At 37.4% G+C, this 17,236-nt stretch overlaps 1 protein-coding gene across 8 annotated transcripts in view; it reads right to left on the bottom strand.

The window, feature by feature from the left end:
• Positions 1 to 17,236, bottom strand: part of Ars2 (arsenic resistance protein 2) — a 126,950-nt gene that overhangs the window by 16,484 nt on the left and 93,230 nt on the right. For 7 of the 8 annotated variants that reach the window (XM_081755280.1, XM_081755286.1, XM_081755287.1 and 4 more), the window contains 5 exons: positions 16,743 to 16,880; positions 11,447 to 11,571; positions 9,063 to 9,216; positions 4,444 to 4,586; positions 2,235 to 2,390 (listed from right to left, as the gene is read on the bottom strand). In XM_081755280.1, the coding sequence (XP_081611406.1) occupies positions 2,235 to 2,390; positions 4,444 to 4,586; positions 9,063 to 9,216; positions 11,447 to 11,571; positions 16,743 to 16,880 (716 nt within the window). Of the gene's footprint in view, positions 1 to 2,229; positions 2,391 to 4,443; positions 4,587 to 9,062; positions 9,217 to 11,446; positions 11,572 to 16,742; positions 16,881 to 17,236 lie in introns of all 8 variants that reach the window. The other variant, XM_081755283.1, reaches the window with a different exon arrangement.

Raw genomic sequence — 17,236 nt, 5'->3', positions numbered from 1 at the left:
ACTTCTGAAAACGAAATAGAATTTACAAGGAACGTGAAAATTCTAAAAGAAAAAACAGTAAAATATAGGAGAGACAACTACAAAGTATTAAAAAGAAAGAAAAAAAAGCAATGACAGTAACACACGACAGGAAAAGTATTAAAATGAAACCTCGGAACAAACTAACTATTCCAATCTCACGAACAAAATTAAGAATGCAATCACTAAGATACCGCATTATGAACTAAAACCTGATTAAAGTTTTCAGGTACCTCTAAACGTTCTCTGAGGTCTGCGTATTATGAATATTATATAGGAATGTGCTGAATACTCAGTGGTCATCATAGGTATTCTGCCTTTATTGGCAGGTCACTTGCCGCAGCTGAGAAGCTTCCATGCTCCACGGTCCTCCGCTAACCTTTTCGTCTTCGCGTATGATCTTTCTGTTTTAATATCATCCATTAATTGTAGTCTCTTTCGCCCCCTCCCTCTCTTTCCCGCCACCATACCCTCTAGGACGTCCCTCATAATACAATCTCTTCTTAGGCAATGTCCCAACCAGTTTCTCTTCCTCTTCCTAATAATATCTAAAAGTGTTCTTTTCTCACCCACCATTTCTAACACTCTCGCATTCGTTTTCCGCTCGACCCAACTAATTCTTTCCATTCTTCTCCACACCCACATTTCGAAGGCTTCCAGTCGATTTTCGTCACCTTTACGTAATGTCCACGTTTCCGCCCCATACAGTACAACACTCCACACGAAGCATTTTATGAGTCTTTTTCTCAACTCTTTGTTCAAGGTCCCACAAAACAGACTTTTCTTTCTTTTAAAGGCTTCTTTCGCCATTCCTATCCTTGCTTTTATTTCACGTTCGCATTTCATGTCATTACTAAGAACACTATGTATCGAAAACTATTCACTTGTTCTATTTTCTCTCCTCCTACTTTTATATTTGACACAGACCCCTTCGTTCCAATCACCATGGCTTTTGTCTTTCTAACATTTATTTTCATCCCATATTCTTCAAAGCCCTTTCTCATTTTTTCTAACATTTTATTGATTTTCTTTTCAGATTCTGCAACAAGCGCCATATCGTCTGCAAATCTTATACATCTAATCATTCTACCTCCTACCGAAATGCCATCATCATCATGTAGGCTCTTTTTCACTATTTCTTCTAGATAGACATTAAATAGTGTTGGCGAGAGGCAGCATCCTTGTCGAACTCCCCTTCCAATTGCACTCTCTTCCGTCAGTTCTTCCCCTATCCTAACACTTGCTTGTTGGTTCATGTATAAGTTTCTTATGAGTCTTCTATCTTTCCATTCCAACCCTATCTTTGTTAGAACTCCCAACAACAATTCCCAATTCACGCGGTCAAAAGCCTTTTCTAGATCAATAAATACAACATACACCTCTTTCCCTTTTTCTATAAATCTTTCACCGATCACCCTTAATAATCCAATAGCATCTCTTGTGCCCTTGCCTCTTCTGAACCCGAACTGCTCTTCCTCAACATCTTTATTTGTTCTTCCATATAACCTTCTGTTCATTATTCGGAGCAGAATTTTAGCTGCATGAGATATGAGACTAATAGTTCTATAATCCTCACATCTCTTTGGGTTCGATTTCTTAGCCATCGGTATCATGATCGTTTTCAGAAAGTCTCTTGGCCATTCTCCTGTTTCATATATTTCATTGCATAGTCGCCACAATTCTTTCTTTCCCTTGTCTCCTATATTTTTAATGAATTCAATTGGTATGTTATCTATATATATACTCAGTGGAACAATACAATATTCACAATACAGACCATTAACGCCATGCACTAAATAGGTGTTTGATGAGAATATCAAACACGGAAGCGTGTAAGAATCACTTTATCTGGGAGAGTCAAATATTTTTTTTAAATAGATTCATAATTCTTATCTCTCTACTGAAACCGGAAGTGACCGAAGTCTACTTTCAATATTAACTTTCGTTGAAGAATAATGGTCAGCGATAACGAGGAAGAGCTTCCTGATAACAGGAAGTGGTAGAAATAACGAACTTCGGTTTCAGCACTGATTGTAATACAGCAAAAACAATAAACACGCAGCGAGAAACTCTTCTCATCATAGAGACTCAAGGTTCCATCTCCCATTCTATTTATCAACTGAAGCGAAAGTGATAAATCGCCAATATTAAATATCCATAGTTTCACAATGTGATTAACAATGTGAGAAACTGAAAAAAAAAAGAACTTGCCTTACCTTGATCGGTTGTATGACCCTCTGGCTGGTCTGGAATAAGTGTCTCGCGTGTAGGTGTCTCGGCCGTATCCTCCGTATCCACCATAGTTATTGGAGTAGCCTCCGTGCCTTCCACCGCCGCCACTGCCACCGTAGTTGTAGCCGTAATTAGGAAGCCTGGAAGAAAAAATAATAAACATCATTTCATAGTTTACCTGTCTTAAGCCTTTCAGTTTGTGAAAATGTTTTGTCAATAATGTATGAATGTATGAAAATCAAAACAGTGTATGTGCGTAAATCTAGTTTCTGAGAAAAATTTCATTTAAACATGAAATCTGTCAGCCGTAATATTCCTCAATAACCTTTTCTTCAACATTTCGAGTGGGTGGAACCCTCGGTCACTCTTCTTCAGGGGAACACGCTGTTCTTCTAATTGTTTTTTGTGTTCCATCAGTGGCTAATTATGAATATTGCGTCGATTTTTATCGGTATTTATAAGCAGGTGTACCAAAAGTACTAGGCCACAGGCCAACTCCGTTATCAGTCAAGATACGGAAAAATGAAAAAAATATATTCGAAATAGGTGATTTTCAATCTAAAATAGTAATAATTTTCCAGTCCTATTAGTTGTTCCGGTTCCACACAGGTCAGGCGCCCTGTATTAAATTAAAAAATAACGTTTCCAGTTGAGCAGGCTATTCAAGCAGAACGTGAAGGCACGCAACAATGACATGAGAAACATGTACATTGTTATGTAAGGAAACCTAGACCACTTCCAATACGTTTCGAATAACGCTGTATTGTTGATGTGACAAGGACCTAAGTTAGCAGCCTACTGAACAGACAACACTGCTTTTTCATTGAACATCCCGACGTTTTACCAATATGAAACCCGAACGGCTAGTCCGATAACAAAACTTTTATAATTTTATATTGGATACCACCAATTTAAAACAAAAATCCTCTCTTTCCTTTTATCGGATCTTTACTAATAATGGAGCTGTTGTATGGCCACGAACTTTTGATGCACCCGGTACATGTACCCCTAATGTTAATGCAGCAACTACATTTACTAATAACTTATTCCTTTAATTCTTCCGAATGAGTCCTTACTCAAAACGTCGTCTTGATCACTCAACAGACAATAACGTTTGAAGTTGCCTAATCCCATTAGTTTCTTAAGGCAAGTGCGACTATAAATACCTATATTTCTGGTAACTAACATAATACTACTAACATTTCTTTACCACATGTGTCTACCTGTAATTGTCATTTACAAACTCATCTCAATTTTGATCAAAATACTACTTATTCCGTTCTGGTATATATATTTACAAGATCTAATTAACTCCTATGATACCTGAGTGTCATCAAGCCGAATCTGGGTGAATTATTTGCTGTTCTTTGGAAGTCTGAAGCATTTCCGGTCTAATTACATTCAGAAGTTCTCTAATAAAATTTCGGTCTGAGGATTGAGGATTCAGAATTCTGGGCTTTCGGCATCTAGGCCATTCAACCCGTCACGTATGAGGGATGACGTCCCTCGGCGAGCACACTATCCGGAGAAAGCGAAGGAAGGAAGCGGTCTGGGACCTATAAGTTAGGTACCATCCCGTCATTTGCCTGGTGTGCATGAGGAAAACCCAGGAAAAATTCATTCAGAATGGCTGGCCTGAAAAAGCTATTTTGCAGTTATTCGACTGAGTGCCTCCACAGGGAATCGAACCCAGGACCGCTCGCACCGAAGGCAAGATCATTAGCGACTACGCTACGCGGGGCCACAAAATTTAGGTCTGGTGAGATGTATTAGAAGCACTATGCAAACTCTCAAATTTAGGTCATTGCAACTAATAACGCTGTTTCCAAAAAAAGAAGAAAGAAAAAAAATCGGTATGGGAAGTGAGAATCATTTTTGTCACAGCCAAAAACTAAATGTTTCGGTCAATAGCACCTATTCTAAAAGCAAGAAGAGACATTGTGGATCGAATAATACAATTTTTCTTTCATTGACCTTACACACAATCACTTTCCAAGTTCTCTCTAATAATTCTGAAAAAAAAAAAAAAAAAAATTATAACAAATAAGTGACAAGTATTACGCTGAGATTATTTTGCTGGTTACTTTTCACTGCCACAATTTTGGATTTTTTTTGGAAGACGACCATCTACAGATTGCCATTAAGAGCAACAACTTGCAAATTGTATCCCATGAACATGAAACAGATACTCACTGTTGCATATAATTGGTTGGAGTAGCTGAATAAGAAGCGCCCTCTCGCTCGCCAGTGCTCTCCTTCCGCGCCGGACGGTTTCCTGGGTGTTCAGCTAACTGCGGTCTTTTGGGGTCTCGGAGGTAGTTGTTGAAGTACTCCACCTGCAACGGGAATTCTTTAGTCCACACAGCCATTGATAATGTCACAACATAAAGATCTCCCAACATTTGTCTCTCTCTAACATATTTAGACTTTCTGTTCGCCACTGCTGAAAACCTTCTGGAGCTATTTAGTAAGATCAACACATATTATGATGTATCAACAGTTATTAATCCTAGGACTGGAAGGCATTATGTTAAAATTCCGCCTTTTATTTCTACTAACTAATGTAACTCAGTTTTAAATATATTATTACTGATATAATATTTGTTAATTGTGGTCTAAATACATTATTAATACGAATGTCTGGCTTTTGTACAACTAAGCACTCGATTGATCTTATTATTGATAAATAATAATCTAAAATGAAAATCACTAGACTAATCTTAAATTAGACAGAATAAGGTAACTTAGAACAATACCATAAATTTGGGCATTACAGGGTTTTGTCCATAAAGTAATGGGACTGGATCTCGTAAAAAGAATTTATTGATCCGATCGTTACATATTATTAAAGTTCTTCAAAATAAGTCTCTTTGGGGTCAATACACCGATGCCAACGCGATTCTCATGCTGTAAATGCTTCCTGGAGATCTGTTGTCGTAACCTCTTTCAAGGACTCTGTGACAGCCCGCTGGATGGCGTAAACATCGTCCAAACGGTAATCTTTCAGACTTCTCCTGAGCTTTGGGAACAGAAATAAAACATGGTGCGTTCACATAGTGGCTATACGGTGGCTGCGGCAAGGTTGAAATCTCTATCCAAGCCAGTAGCCGGTTACAACAAAGGCGATGTAGACTGGTGGATCTTCCAGCGATTGTCAATCTCCGATCATTTCAGTTTGCAAGCTCTGTGAAGGCGCGCAAGAACTTCTTTGTAGAAAATCAACGTTAACCGTTCGTCCCAGAGTGACAAAAGCCCGCGCCACATGTGATCCTTACCGCGCCAGGGCTCGGACGCTACTGCCGCCCGATGCCTTGCTTAGCTTAGACCTCCCACCACAAATCCCCGCACCGAGGAGCGCGCTGCTGACAACTGGAGCGCTGCGCGGTGGCCAGTCTCACTACTTTACAGATAAGCCCTGTACATTGAATAACTTCAATAATTCTACCCATCTCTTACCCTTATTATCTTAATATATAGCCTGAACCCTTAGCTCCTAGATTATTAAATTCCTTACACTGACATCTCATTCTCTCTTTGAGAAAAATTTTATTGTAAGATTCAGACCTGAGTTCAGGTTACAAAATTAAGATCACAAATGGTCCTATTGAACTACTACAATACTACAGCAAAAGTTCATTACATACTTATTCCACCTATGTTCCTACATTAAGTGTTTCTTTAGCTCCTAAAACGTGATTAACTTTATTATTATTGTAATATAATTTATTACAATTCTAAATTATTCGACATTCAAATAAAATAATAACAGGCATAAATGAGGAATGGAACAATAATTACTAACAGAATAACAGTAAAATATAATAATTTGAGTAAAATTGTAACAATTACATTAAATAAATTTATGAAATAATTGCGAAAAAATAATTAAGTCAGCAGGAAATATATTTCGCTAGGCGAACCAAAGGAAGGGGTAGAAAACCACCTATCAACGGCATCATATCTAGTGTTACTGTCTGCTTTTCTACGCCATCCAATGATATTACACCTTATTTGTATAGTATGTAGTCCAGTTGTATAAATGTTCAGTGTTGTCCTTTGTGTTAGAGAAGAAATATCTCATCTAGTTCTTTTCCATGTGGTAAGGTGCCAAGAACCGACGACATGTTGCCACGTTGGATAGCAATATATATGCGTTGAATTAGGAAAGATATTGAACGAATATCTCCGATATGCGTTAATTATTATTATTATTATTATTATTATTATTATTATTGTTATTATTATTTAAGGTATGTATGCAATGTAAACGATAATTTTATTCCATGAAGTTAATTACATTTTCAGCTCAGTTATCGCTAACACTATTACAAGCTTTACTAAAATATTTTTGTCGTTGATCATTTCTCAAATAGCTTTTCGAAAAAAATGTTGCAAATAGAAAACTCATTGCGTCCGCTAAACTCCCTATGTCCTTTCTAGTTGAATACTTCTTTCTTAATACACTAATTTACTGAACTTCCGCCTTATAATGGAAAAAGAAAGGCTGAATGTACGATTATTTCATATTAAAATTGAATTTTTTAGAAAAAATCCAGAATTTCTAGACAAACGTCAGAATTTTTTTTCCTTTTTTTTTCTTTTTCTTTTTGAGCCATTCCATTTCTACTGACAAGCAATGTCGGAAACCACGTAAAGGCCTCTAGTTCAATAAACAGGATCACTAGAACATGGAGGGGCGGCAAGAGGAACCGTAAAATAGTTCATTTTCTGCATTACTGCGTTGATTTGGTGTTAACTTAAAATATTCGTATTACACTAATTGTATTTTCAATGTTATTTTCGTGTTATTTTATACTTTTGCAATCATCAACGAAGAAAAACAAATATTTAACGTTCAGCTGTTATGCCTCACGTGTTTTAGAGGCGCCATGATTAATAGCAACAAGAATTACTATTTGAAGACTAAGAGGCTAGCTAAGAACCGTAACGCATAGACCTTCGGATAAAAGGACTAAAGAAAATATGGTAGAAATATGGCAAAAGTCTTGAACACTATGTTCAAGGCTCTAGGTTACCCAATATCGTACGAACAATTAGGTCAAGATGCCAAAAATGTATGTGAGATATGCTGATCTTCGAGTCTGGATCTCAATGCATAAACCCACCCCGAGATATGGATGCAAATATGCACGAAAAGTATCAAAAACATGCACCAAAATATGCATTAAAAAACCTAACATATGCACTGAAATACACACTAAGAAAATAAAATTTCAATTTCTCACAAAAATATCTGACTTTAATGACCTCTGCTGCAATGAATTATGAACGTCTTCCTTAGATTTTCTTCTGTAAACCCTGTGCGTTTATCAGTAGGAAGCGTTTTGTAGATCGAAAAGTTCCTTTCTACATAAGTACAAGTCACTGGTGCATTGAAAAACACCAAATGTCTTCCTGTATATTAGGTCCTCTTCCAACCAATTCCATGTTTTCACCATTGTGTACATTTGCAATGTCACAGATTGTTTTGTACCCGGGATTTTTGCCTAATGCTTGTCAAAGTTTATCTGACGCAGTGTTAGCAGCAATCGAAAGTGAATTTACCAAAGATTATGAGCAACAAACTCAGCGCTTTAAAAAAAAATATATTCTACATCTGCGTTTACAAAGTGATTCAGTTCACTTTAAATATAATTTACTTTCTTGTGATATACTCTGAAATACGCTAGTATGCAAAAATAAAATTCGAAAGTTTATGAAATATGCATGCACATCGAAATTCATTCAAAATATGCACTTATATGCACTATCATATGCATCTCAAACGATTCCTTACAAATCCATCGAAAAAAAAAAAGTACTTTCCATACGTTTTAGCACGCTGCTATAAACATGCAATTTGCATATAAATCCGGGCTGTGGTAATGAAGTTTGACTGTCGTACGGTATATGTCAACGAATTCTATCCGATGAACTGGACATAAGACGAATTGCAGCCAAGTTTCTCCCTCGCCTTCTCAGCATCGACAAAAAAATCTCGGAATTCAGACGTGCACTGAGCTGCAGCAAAGAACTGGAGAGTGTCTAAACTTCTTATCCAGAGTCATTACAGGTAATGAAAACTGGGTCTATGGTTATGGACCGGGAACAAAGCAGCAATCATCACAATGGAAGATGCCATCCTCTCCAAAGCTGAAAAAAGCTCGACAAGTTCGCAGCAACATCAAGTTGATTCTGATCATTTTTTTCGACATTCGAGGAGTTGTGAATAAGGCGTTTGTTCCACCTGGTCAGAATGTCAATAGGAAGTTTTACTGTGAGGTTTTGAAGAGACTGAGGGAAAATGTTACGCACAAACAGCTATGGCAAACGAAAGACTGGTTGCTGCACCATGACAACGCGCCCGCGCACTTTGCTCGCTGTGAGAGAAGTTCTGGCCAAAAACAAAATGGCAGCAGCTGGACTCCATTGAAGACATCCAAGTGGAATCGCAAAGAGTCCTAAACGCCCTTCACTCTGCGGACTTCCAGGAGTGCTTCCAAAAGTGAGAACACTGAATCCTTGCATACATGTCGTAGAGGACTACTTTGAAGGTGTCGGAGACATTAGAACGTACGTATAGTTTTCTGATTTTTTCAATGACATTCTTGGATATTTTGGGTAGCACCTCAGATGCATCTCGCAGGAAGCAAAGACGTTACGACGTCAACGAACATGTCTTCAAAACAGGGGTAAAACAATTATGTGAACATTTGACTTGAGTATTGGCAATCATATCTAAATCAAACTCTTCGGAACTTCTAAATAAACTTGCACTGATATACATAAATATTAATAGGCAATTTACTTACCTCTTTTCTCACTTCTTCCACTTTCTCCGCATGTTTATTGAAAATATGTTTTCTAACAAATTCAGGTCCCTTGAACTTTTTACCAGACAACGGGCACAGCCATTTATCCTTCGCCAGTTCTTGAGTGTTCGCCTGAATAAATTTTTCTACTTCACTGTAACACCAATTTAGGAAAACAAATCGTATTATTTTGTATCATAACAAAATTGAATATATATTGTATACTCTCAACAACTGTTAAACTCAAAAAGACAATAAATGAAGAAAAGTTCATCTCCTCCCCAATCAACGAAATGAGGTTTTAAAAATATATATACAGAGCGTTCAAAAAATCTCTATACACCTGAATCGTGGCAAGTCAAAGTCGCATTCAAAGTCACATGAAATAAAATTTTATGCGAAGGTTTCCAACACTGCTATATTATCGCCTTGCGTAAAGTTCCTTTCTTAGATTCCAGTCGGCAAAGTGACGTTGAAGTAATTGTTGCATCTAGTTAGCGGTCTCTGAAACAATAGTGTCTCCTCCGGATTTTTACTTCTGGGGTTATGCAAAGAATTCTGTTTATAAAGGGAACCCCCACATGCTACAAGAACTCGAAACAGCTATTCGAGATTTTGCTCATAGCATTCCACACGAACAACTTGTGAGAGTATTTGAGAACAAGAAGAAACGTATGCAAGCATGTTTGGAGGCTCATGGGGGACATTTCCAACATTTGCTGTTAAAATGTGTGTGTATATGATACGCCTTGTACATAGTGCTTTTATGCCATAAAATATAATAAATTTTGAGTAAAATAATTTTCTCGCTGCTTTGAATATGACAATTCAGGTGTATAGAGACTTTTTGAACGCTCTGTATATTTTAAGGAACCTACATCTACTGATATGGAAGTATTGGAGCTAATATAAATTGGTAACACTGTTTCCATACTTAAAGAAACCAATTCATACCTAAATACAGCAATTTCTACTTACAAATTCTTGCTTAATTATCGTAACGATTTTCTACTTAGATCTCTTAATTACGTAAGACAGAACTGTGCTGTACCCAGGATTTTTAAAAGGAAGAGCTTTGATGGGAAAATCATCATTTTATCCATCAAGTGCTTTACAATATATAGTTTTAAGTAAATTGTTTATTAATCACAACGAAGTACAGAAGTTGATTCATTTATATTGAGCAAAAGTCAATGTGCAACTGTACCGCAAATCCACAACTCGTTGCCGCGAGACTGCCACGAAACAACAGTATGCAGTTAGTCACGCAGTGAAGCATTGTGATCGAGCGTAGTGTGATCTTGCCGAAATTCAACAAATTCTGGAGGGGGGGGGGTTCATTGTGGCCTTTCCGACGCTAAGTTCCCAGCGTCGCGCATCGCAAATATTGTTAGTGTCATCAAATCTAGGAGGCTTAGGTGGGCAGGCCATGTAGCCAGAATGAAAGCAAAAACGCTTTCAAAGTTGTACCTGACAGTGCAATCGGAAAACGACCATTAGGAAGACCTAGGCGCTGATCGGAGGATAATATTACAGTGGATCTCGCAGAAATAGGAATACAAAGTAGAAATTGGATACAGCTGGCTAAGGAGAGCTTTAGTGAACACAGCATACAGCCTCCGGGTTCCATAGGCCACAGAGTTAGTACACCTGTATTTAATTATTTAGTATATAAGATATTAATGGACTTCGTGTCATAAATGTAAGAGATGATTCCTTATATCGAAAACTGCTAACAAGTATGACTCGAAAATGGAATTTTATTCAGTGATAAACTATCGAAAATGTGTAATATCACGTTGTAAAATTCTCTGGTTTGAAAATTTTTCAGATCTCTCGAAAGCAGGTCAAGGAATTACGCAGGAACTATTACTATCCGCTCTATGTGAATATCCACGTTTCTGTGAAATGAAGTCTATAATGTTACGTTGGGATACGAGGATATATTTTTAGGTACTAATTGAGAATTTACTGCGTGGGTACCAGAAGATTATGAAGCATGAACATTTAGCACTACTACTTGCTATGTAATTCTTTGAATCACTTGCGACAGACTCCACAGTTTTAGAGCCAAGGCGTTTTAAAATGTTACATTTCGCATTTTCGCCAATTTATAATTTTATTTAGAGGGAATCATCTTCTGACACGGAGTTCACTAACACCATGTTAAATAACAGTCTACCTCTTGTTTGTTTTCTAACGGAGAAACATATACTACTTGCACCATTATTATCAGAGAACATACAGGCGGGTGATGAAAAAAAAAAAAAAAAAAAAAAAAAGTTTGTTCCTTTTAAGTTATTTAACTAACAATAGTCAATTAACCTATCCACATGTGAGGAATGAACGTAGGATTAAAATGGATTCTAGTAATGAAAGGATACGTTTCTGCATCTTTAACTCCCAACTTCTCGAGTTCTTCTTCTACCATTTTGGTTATCGGCTGCAGGAACGAAGCAATCTTCTGTTCAAACGAACGACAATAATCACTTATCTCCTGTTGACTAACCTGAAATATTAAATCACGTCAATTAGTTTATACCCAGGCAAATTTTTCAAGACTGTAAAGAGCAGAAATTAGAAATAATAAATTTACAAAACTTACATGAACATTAATATTAGAATATGCTAGTTATGAGCACGACTAAATGGAATTACAAGAACGAGTTCCTTCGGAACTACTGGATGTATTGAAATAATTCACTTGTTAAAACACTACAACTTATCTACGAGTTTAGTTTTCCACAGCAAGGGCTTCAATATGTATTCCAAGTATCAGTTACCAATATCTCAAATTCTTTTCGATCTAATGCCATATCCGTTGAACCTCTGTATTACGAAGGCTGTCCAGAAAGTAAAAGACGTTTTGAAATTTGCACAGTTAAAAAATCGTGATCCATAAGCTAAATTTCGTGACTTTCGTGACCGATAGACACCCTGTCAATATCGCTGCCTGCGATTTCAACCACTGGCTTACACCCCGGCATCCAGTTTGGCGTCAGTATCAAAGCGTTGTGAAGCGAGTCATATCTTCATCCCTGGGAAGATTTGCACGACTTTTGTCGTCGATTTGCCTCACCAGTTCATCAAACACAAGCCTGGGCCTAGCTTATCATCAAATGCGATCCTCATCATGAACATTGGAACGGCCATTTTTAAAATCAATGCACCATTGCTTCACTCGGCCTTCACTTATTATTTCATGTCTGTACACTTCACACAGTTGGCGATGGATTTCAATTGGGTTGTGGTTTTCTGCCAACAGAAACCTGATCATACAACACACCTCACAAGAGGCGGGATTTTCAATTGCAGCGCACATTCTAACACGTCGCAGAAAGCACAGTAAGAGCGTCACAGTTCTCACGCTACCACAGCTGGATGCGTACTGAGTGTCGCAACGTTCTGAAACCAAGATGGAGACTCTAGCCCTGCCACTGCCGCGATAGGCAAAAACGTCTATCACTTTCTGAACAGCCCTGGTTTTATTATTATAAAAGAAAAAACAAGGATACTAAAAGCCATGATATTGGTCCTCTCATCCCAATAAACGCTGGAAATTTTCACTCAAGATTTCATGCATAGCTACACAAGAGTGAGAAAAACAGCAGCCCTTAACTAAGCACATATGAAACTTACATTCTTGCACTATTACTGCCAACAGTAATCATTTTAATATACAGGAATACCATAAAGTATTTGAAAATATAAGGCCTGCAAACATGAGTGATACATGAAAAGACACATATACCCACCAAGTCACTGGTACAATAAATTGTAGATGTCCAATATGTCTACCAATCCACACGTTCAATTCAGGTTCCCTCAAGGTTCCGCACATAGCAGTGACATGTTCCTTGATCTTGAACTGTTGTTGGCGTTAGAGGTAGATAAACTGTGTATTTCACACATTCCACAGAAAGAAATCACATGGTGAGAGAACTACACAACTGGGTAGTGATGTTAAGAAATGAACATCATGCAAACCACACACTTCATTGTTTCTTCTGAGAACAAGTTTAGGTATGAGACAACTAGTCATACCTCACAATGACAACCTTTACATAGACAACCTGTGCACGAAACTGACAATATCAATGGGAAATGCTCTAGTGACCACGTGCGTCTTTTCCGTATTGGACTTCCGTAACTGATGAACACTTTGCATGTTCTGACACACAAACTGTTCTTCTGCACTGCCATCATCTCGTAAATTGTCGTCACAAGACTGCCATCTAGTGACTGAATACGTGCCACTTACCGCCATGAAAACTTCGTATCTTTTCATGTATCACCAATCTTTGCACACCTTCTACTTCTGAATACATAGTGTTTTGTAACCCGATGAATTATTCATAGTAATTGCTAATGGAGCGCAAAGAAACTCATTAAATCGAATACTACTAACTTTGTACATGTTATTGTTGCGACCAAATTTCTCTAATGGTCAATATTTCGGGCATATTCTTCTGCCTTTCATCAGAATTGGAAAAATAGGGTGCATTTTGTTCACCAGATCACACGTTTGATGTTATAATACTAGTAGGAACACTAGAATCAATTTAAACTTATAAATACTAATATGCATTAATATTAACGAAAATCAATAGCGGTGGGAGCAGTAAGAACACTTACTCAACAGTACAATTACATCTAATTTAATATAGTAACTCCACAGCCTCTCATTCGCTATTTACACATTCCTTAGAAGGGTCCTGCAGCGTATTTCCATCAACGCGGAGAAAGTATCAAAGCTATGGTACCTAATTTTTGATTACAGCAAAATCGCATTAATTTATTATTTGGATTACAATATACACTTGGCAAAACTGAAATTCTTAACGTGTTTTCAATATGTGTTTCAACTAACTCCGAAACCTTGTTGCAGTGGATTAAAATATCCTGTAGGAACCTTCTAACAAAGAAATTATGATCTAGAAAAATACGTAAATAGCAAATTAGAGATTAGGGAAGTTCATTTTAGGATTAAATTAAATATAACTTTAGTGTTGAATACTTGTGTTTACGACTTTCACTAAAGTTGAGCTGCTTTATCGTAACTAAGTCAGTTCAAAGTAACCAACATTTCTACTGGAGTCACAGCATCAAGCATGTAATTAAATTTTTGTACAGAATGATTTAAACCCTTTTTCCAATTCCGACGAAGCGCAGTCGAGGAATCTGTCCGAAATACTGTCATATGAAGAAATTTGGTCACCTTAGGAATATGTACAAGATTAGTAATTTATATTTTTATCCGAACCCTCTACTTAACAGATAGAGCGATCATGTGCCAACTTTATTACGAGAAATGAAGATTCAGGTACAATTACTAGAGTCCTCTATACATCAAGTGATTAAGGATAAACTCTATGCCTGATTGTCAAATAACTCATACGAAGCGTTTCTCTGATAAGAGTGAGACGTTCCTCGCCCCCGAAATAAATAAAAAAAAAAAAATAATTAATGAGATAGATAAAATACTAAATTAAGCTAACCGCCAAATTAGAAGTCGCGACCTCTAATGGGAAAATTTTAAATTAAGATAAAATAATATTTTCTTGGACCATTTCTCGAATTAATCTGAATTATTGCATTTACAAATAATACGTTAAAAAAAATCAACCTTTTTTTAGCTTGAAATATTTCGTAGTGATCTAGATCATTGCACAGTGCGGCTCTTTGTACTCGCCTGAAACGTATTACACTGTAATTTCCTTATTCCGGGTGGCAGATGTTACTGTTGTAACAAATCCCGTGCCATTCTTCAATGATGTCATAGACAGGGAGCTTAGTCTTACTTTAACTCTGTCTCATTTATCCCTCTTCTAATTTAAGAAGGGAAGATATGTTTTTTTCCCAAGAACTCAAACATCAGTTACATACTTTCAACTTGCATGTGTGGTTTCATCCAAAAAAAGCTGTTTTGTTTGCTACACTGGCGTCGTATAACATCTACATGAGACTTTCTCCACTGTTTCCTTATTTGGAAAAGGTCTCATCCAAACCTTTAACTTCAGCTTTTGTCCAGTGATGAGGCCCTTCCCAAAGGTCCCTAAACTGAAGGAAAAAAAAAAGTGATTTTCACTAATTTTGGACATAAGGTCTTATCCAATTTAACCCTTCATTTTATATATAAATATACGAGGAGCATACTAAAAGTTGTGAGCAACATTTTTTTCACAACCGTAAACTTTATTTGTAAGTGAACCCAAATATATCATGTCAATATACAGACCTTTCTTTTACTTTTCCACATAGTCTCCGTTTTTTCGCACATATCTTTCCCATCCTTCTGCAAGTCTGAAAATACCCTTGTGATAGAATTCCGTTCCAGCTGCTTGTAAACACTGACGCACTGCTTGCCGAATATCCTCCAGTGTCTCGTAGCGATGGCCTTGCATATGTTCCTTCCAAAAACCGAAAAGATGGTAGTTGGAGGGTGCCATGTCGGGGCTCTAGGGAGGATGTGGAACTGTTTCCCACCCAAATCTCCTGATTTGCTCCATAGTAGCAAGTGCAGTATGCGAACGAACGTGCATTATCCTGTTCAAGGATGATGTTTCCAAGACGATTATCACGCAAGGCACGACGGGGCTTCAAAAGTGTCTGGATATAGCGGGCAGAATTTATGGTTTGTCCAGGCTCAAGAAAGTCAACCAGACTGCAATCCTGTGAATCTCAGAAGACGCTCCAGATAACATAACCTACCGATTGCACTGTCTTCACTTTCTTCTTTAGTGGGGAATTCAAGTGGTGCTATTATATACTCTGTCGTTTTGTTGCAGGTTCACAATGATGGAACCAGCTTTCATCTTCAATCACAATACTCATCAAAAAGTCATCACTTTTATGTCGAAATCTCTGAAGAAGTGTTAACCTGTGAATCATTTCTTGCACCGTTCCATGTCCAACACCAATTTTACAGCGATTTCATTCACAGTGATACACCTATCTCCCCTAATCAGCTCATCAACCCTTAACTTGTTGCGTTCCGTGGAGGCAGTTCGAGGGCGCCCGCTGCGAAGATCACCTTCGATACTCTTATTTCCATTCTTAAAATGTTTCACCCACCTCCTAACACTGCTGGCACCCATGCACATATTTCCATAGGCACGCTGCAGCCAGCGGTTAATTTCAGAAGCAGATTGGTTCTATTTAAAAAGGAATTTAGTCACAGCACGTTGCCGAAACGAAACATCGCTGCCCGCCATTTTGGAACTTTTGCCTGTGGTCACATGCTAGCAACAAACAGCGTCAACGACTCGAAAGAAAGGTCTATAAATTGAGATGATATACTTGGTTTCACTTACACCTAAAGATTACAGTTGTGAAAATATGTTGCTCACGACTTTCAGTATGGCCCTCACAAAAACTTTGGGGAAAATTTAATATTTAGGATTATACACACGCCAATTCCAATGGATCTTAGATATTTTTAAAATTACGAAGAGTTAAGTAAGACTGAGGAAATTTCGCACAAGCCTGCTATTTGGATACTGCCCAGAAGTCCCTAGCAGTTCCGGCGAATGAAATATGTAAGGAAAAAATTGATTCCGAAGAGTAACACAAACAAGAAGCCTCAACGTAAAACAGTTTCATTTTATGTAGTTGACACTTGGACTTAATAGTGTGTCTAGAGTTACAGTCTACATTTATCTGTCTTTTCTGAAAACTTACCTTCGAAGATGGAGGAATTCCTCTGGCATGCATAATGCCACACCTGTTGGGCATCTCGTCTTCATTAGGATACTCCGAATGGTTGTAGTAGTCTACTGAATGAACGATGCGAAGGTAAAACAACAGCCTATCCAATACCTGGAACACACAAAGCAAATCTTAGTGTAACTTGCATGTGCCAAAGTGTGCATTACAAGACAACGTACAAAATATACAATTTCAAGTAATTTCCAAATACTAAAAATAATTCACTATATACTGCATTAATATAATTGAAAACAAACGTTTTAACTAGGCTCATTTGCACATTCCTACACAAGTTAACTGCATGACTGAATTTTTGTAAACCATAAAGTAGGTACTTTGGCAACAACATATCGAAGGGGAAAGAAGTGAAGCATTCCCAACACACATCACGACAAAGTATTATGTAAGTTTTAAAAATAAATAAATTAAACAATGCGATTCGAACCAGGTTTAGACGCACTAAATCA

Source organism: Thermobia domestica, chromosome 4 (assembly GCF_964235325.1).
Source record: "Thermobia domestica chromosome 4, izTheDome1.hap1.1, whole genome shotgun sequence".
NCBI lineage: Eukaryota > Metazoa > Arthropoda > Insecta > Zygentoma > Lepismatidae > Thermobia > Thermobia domestica.
This window is presented reverse-complemented; position numbering and strand designations above follow the sequence as displayed.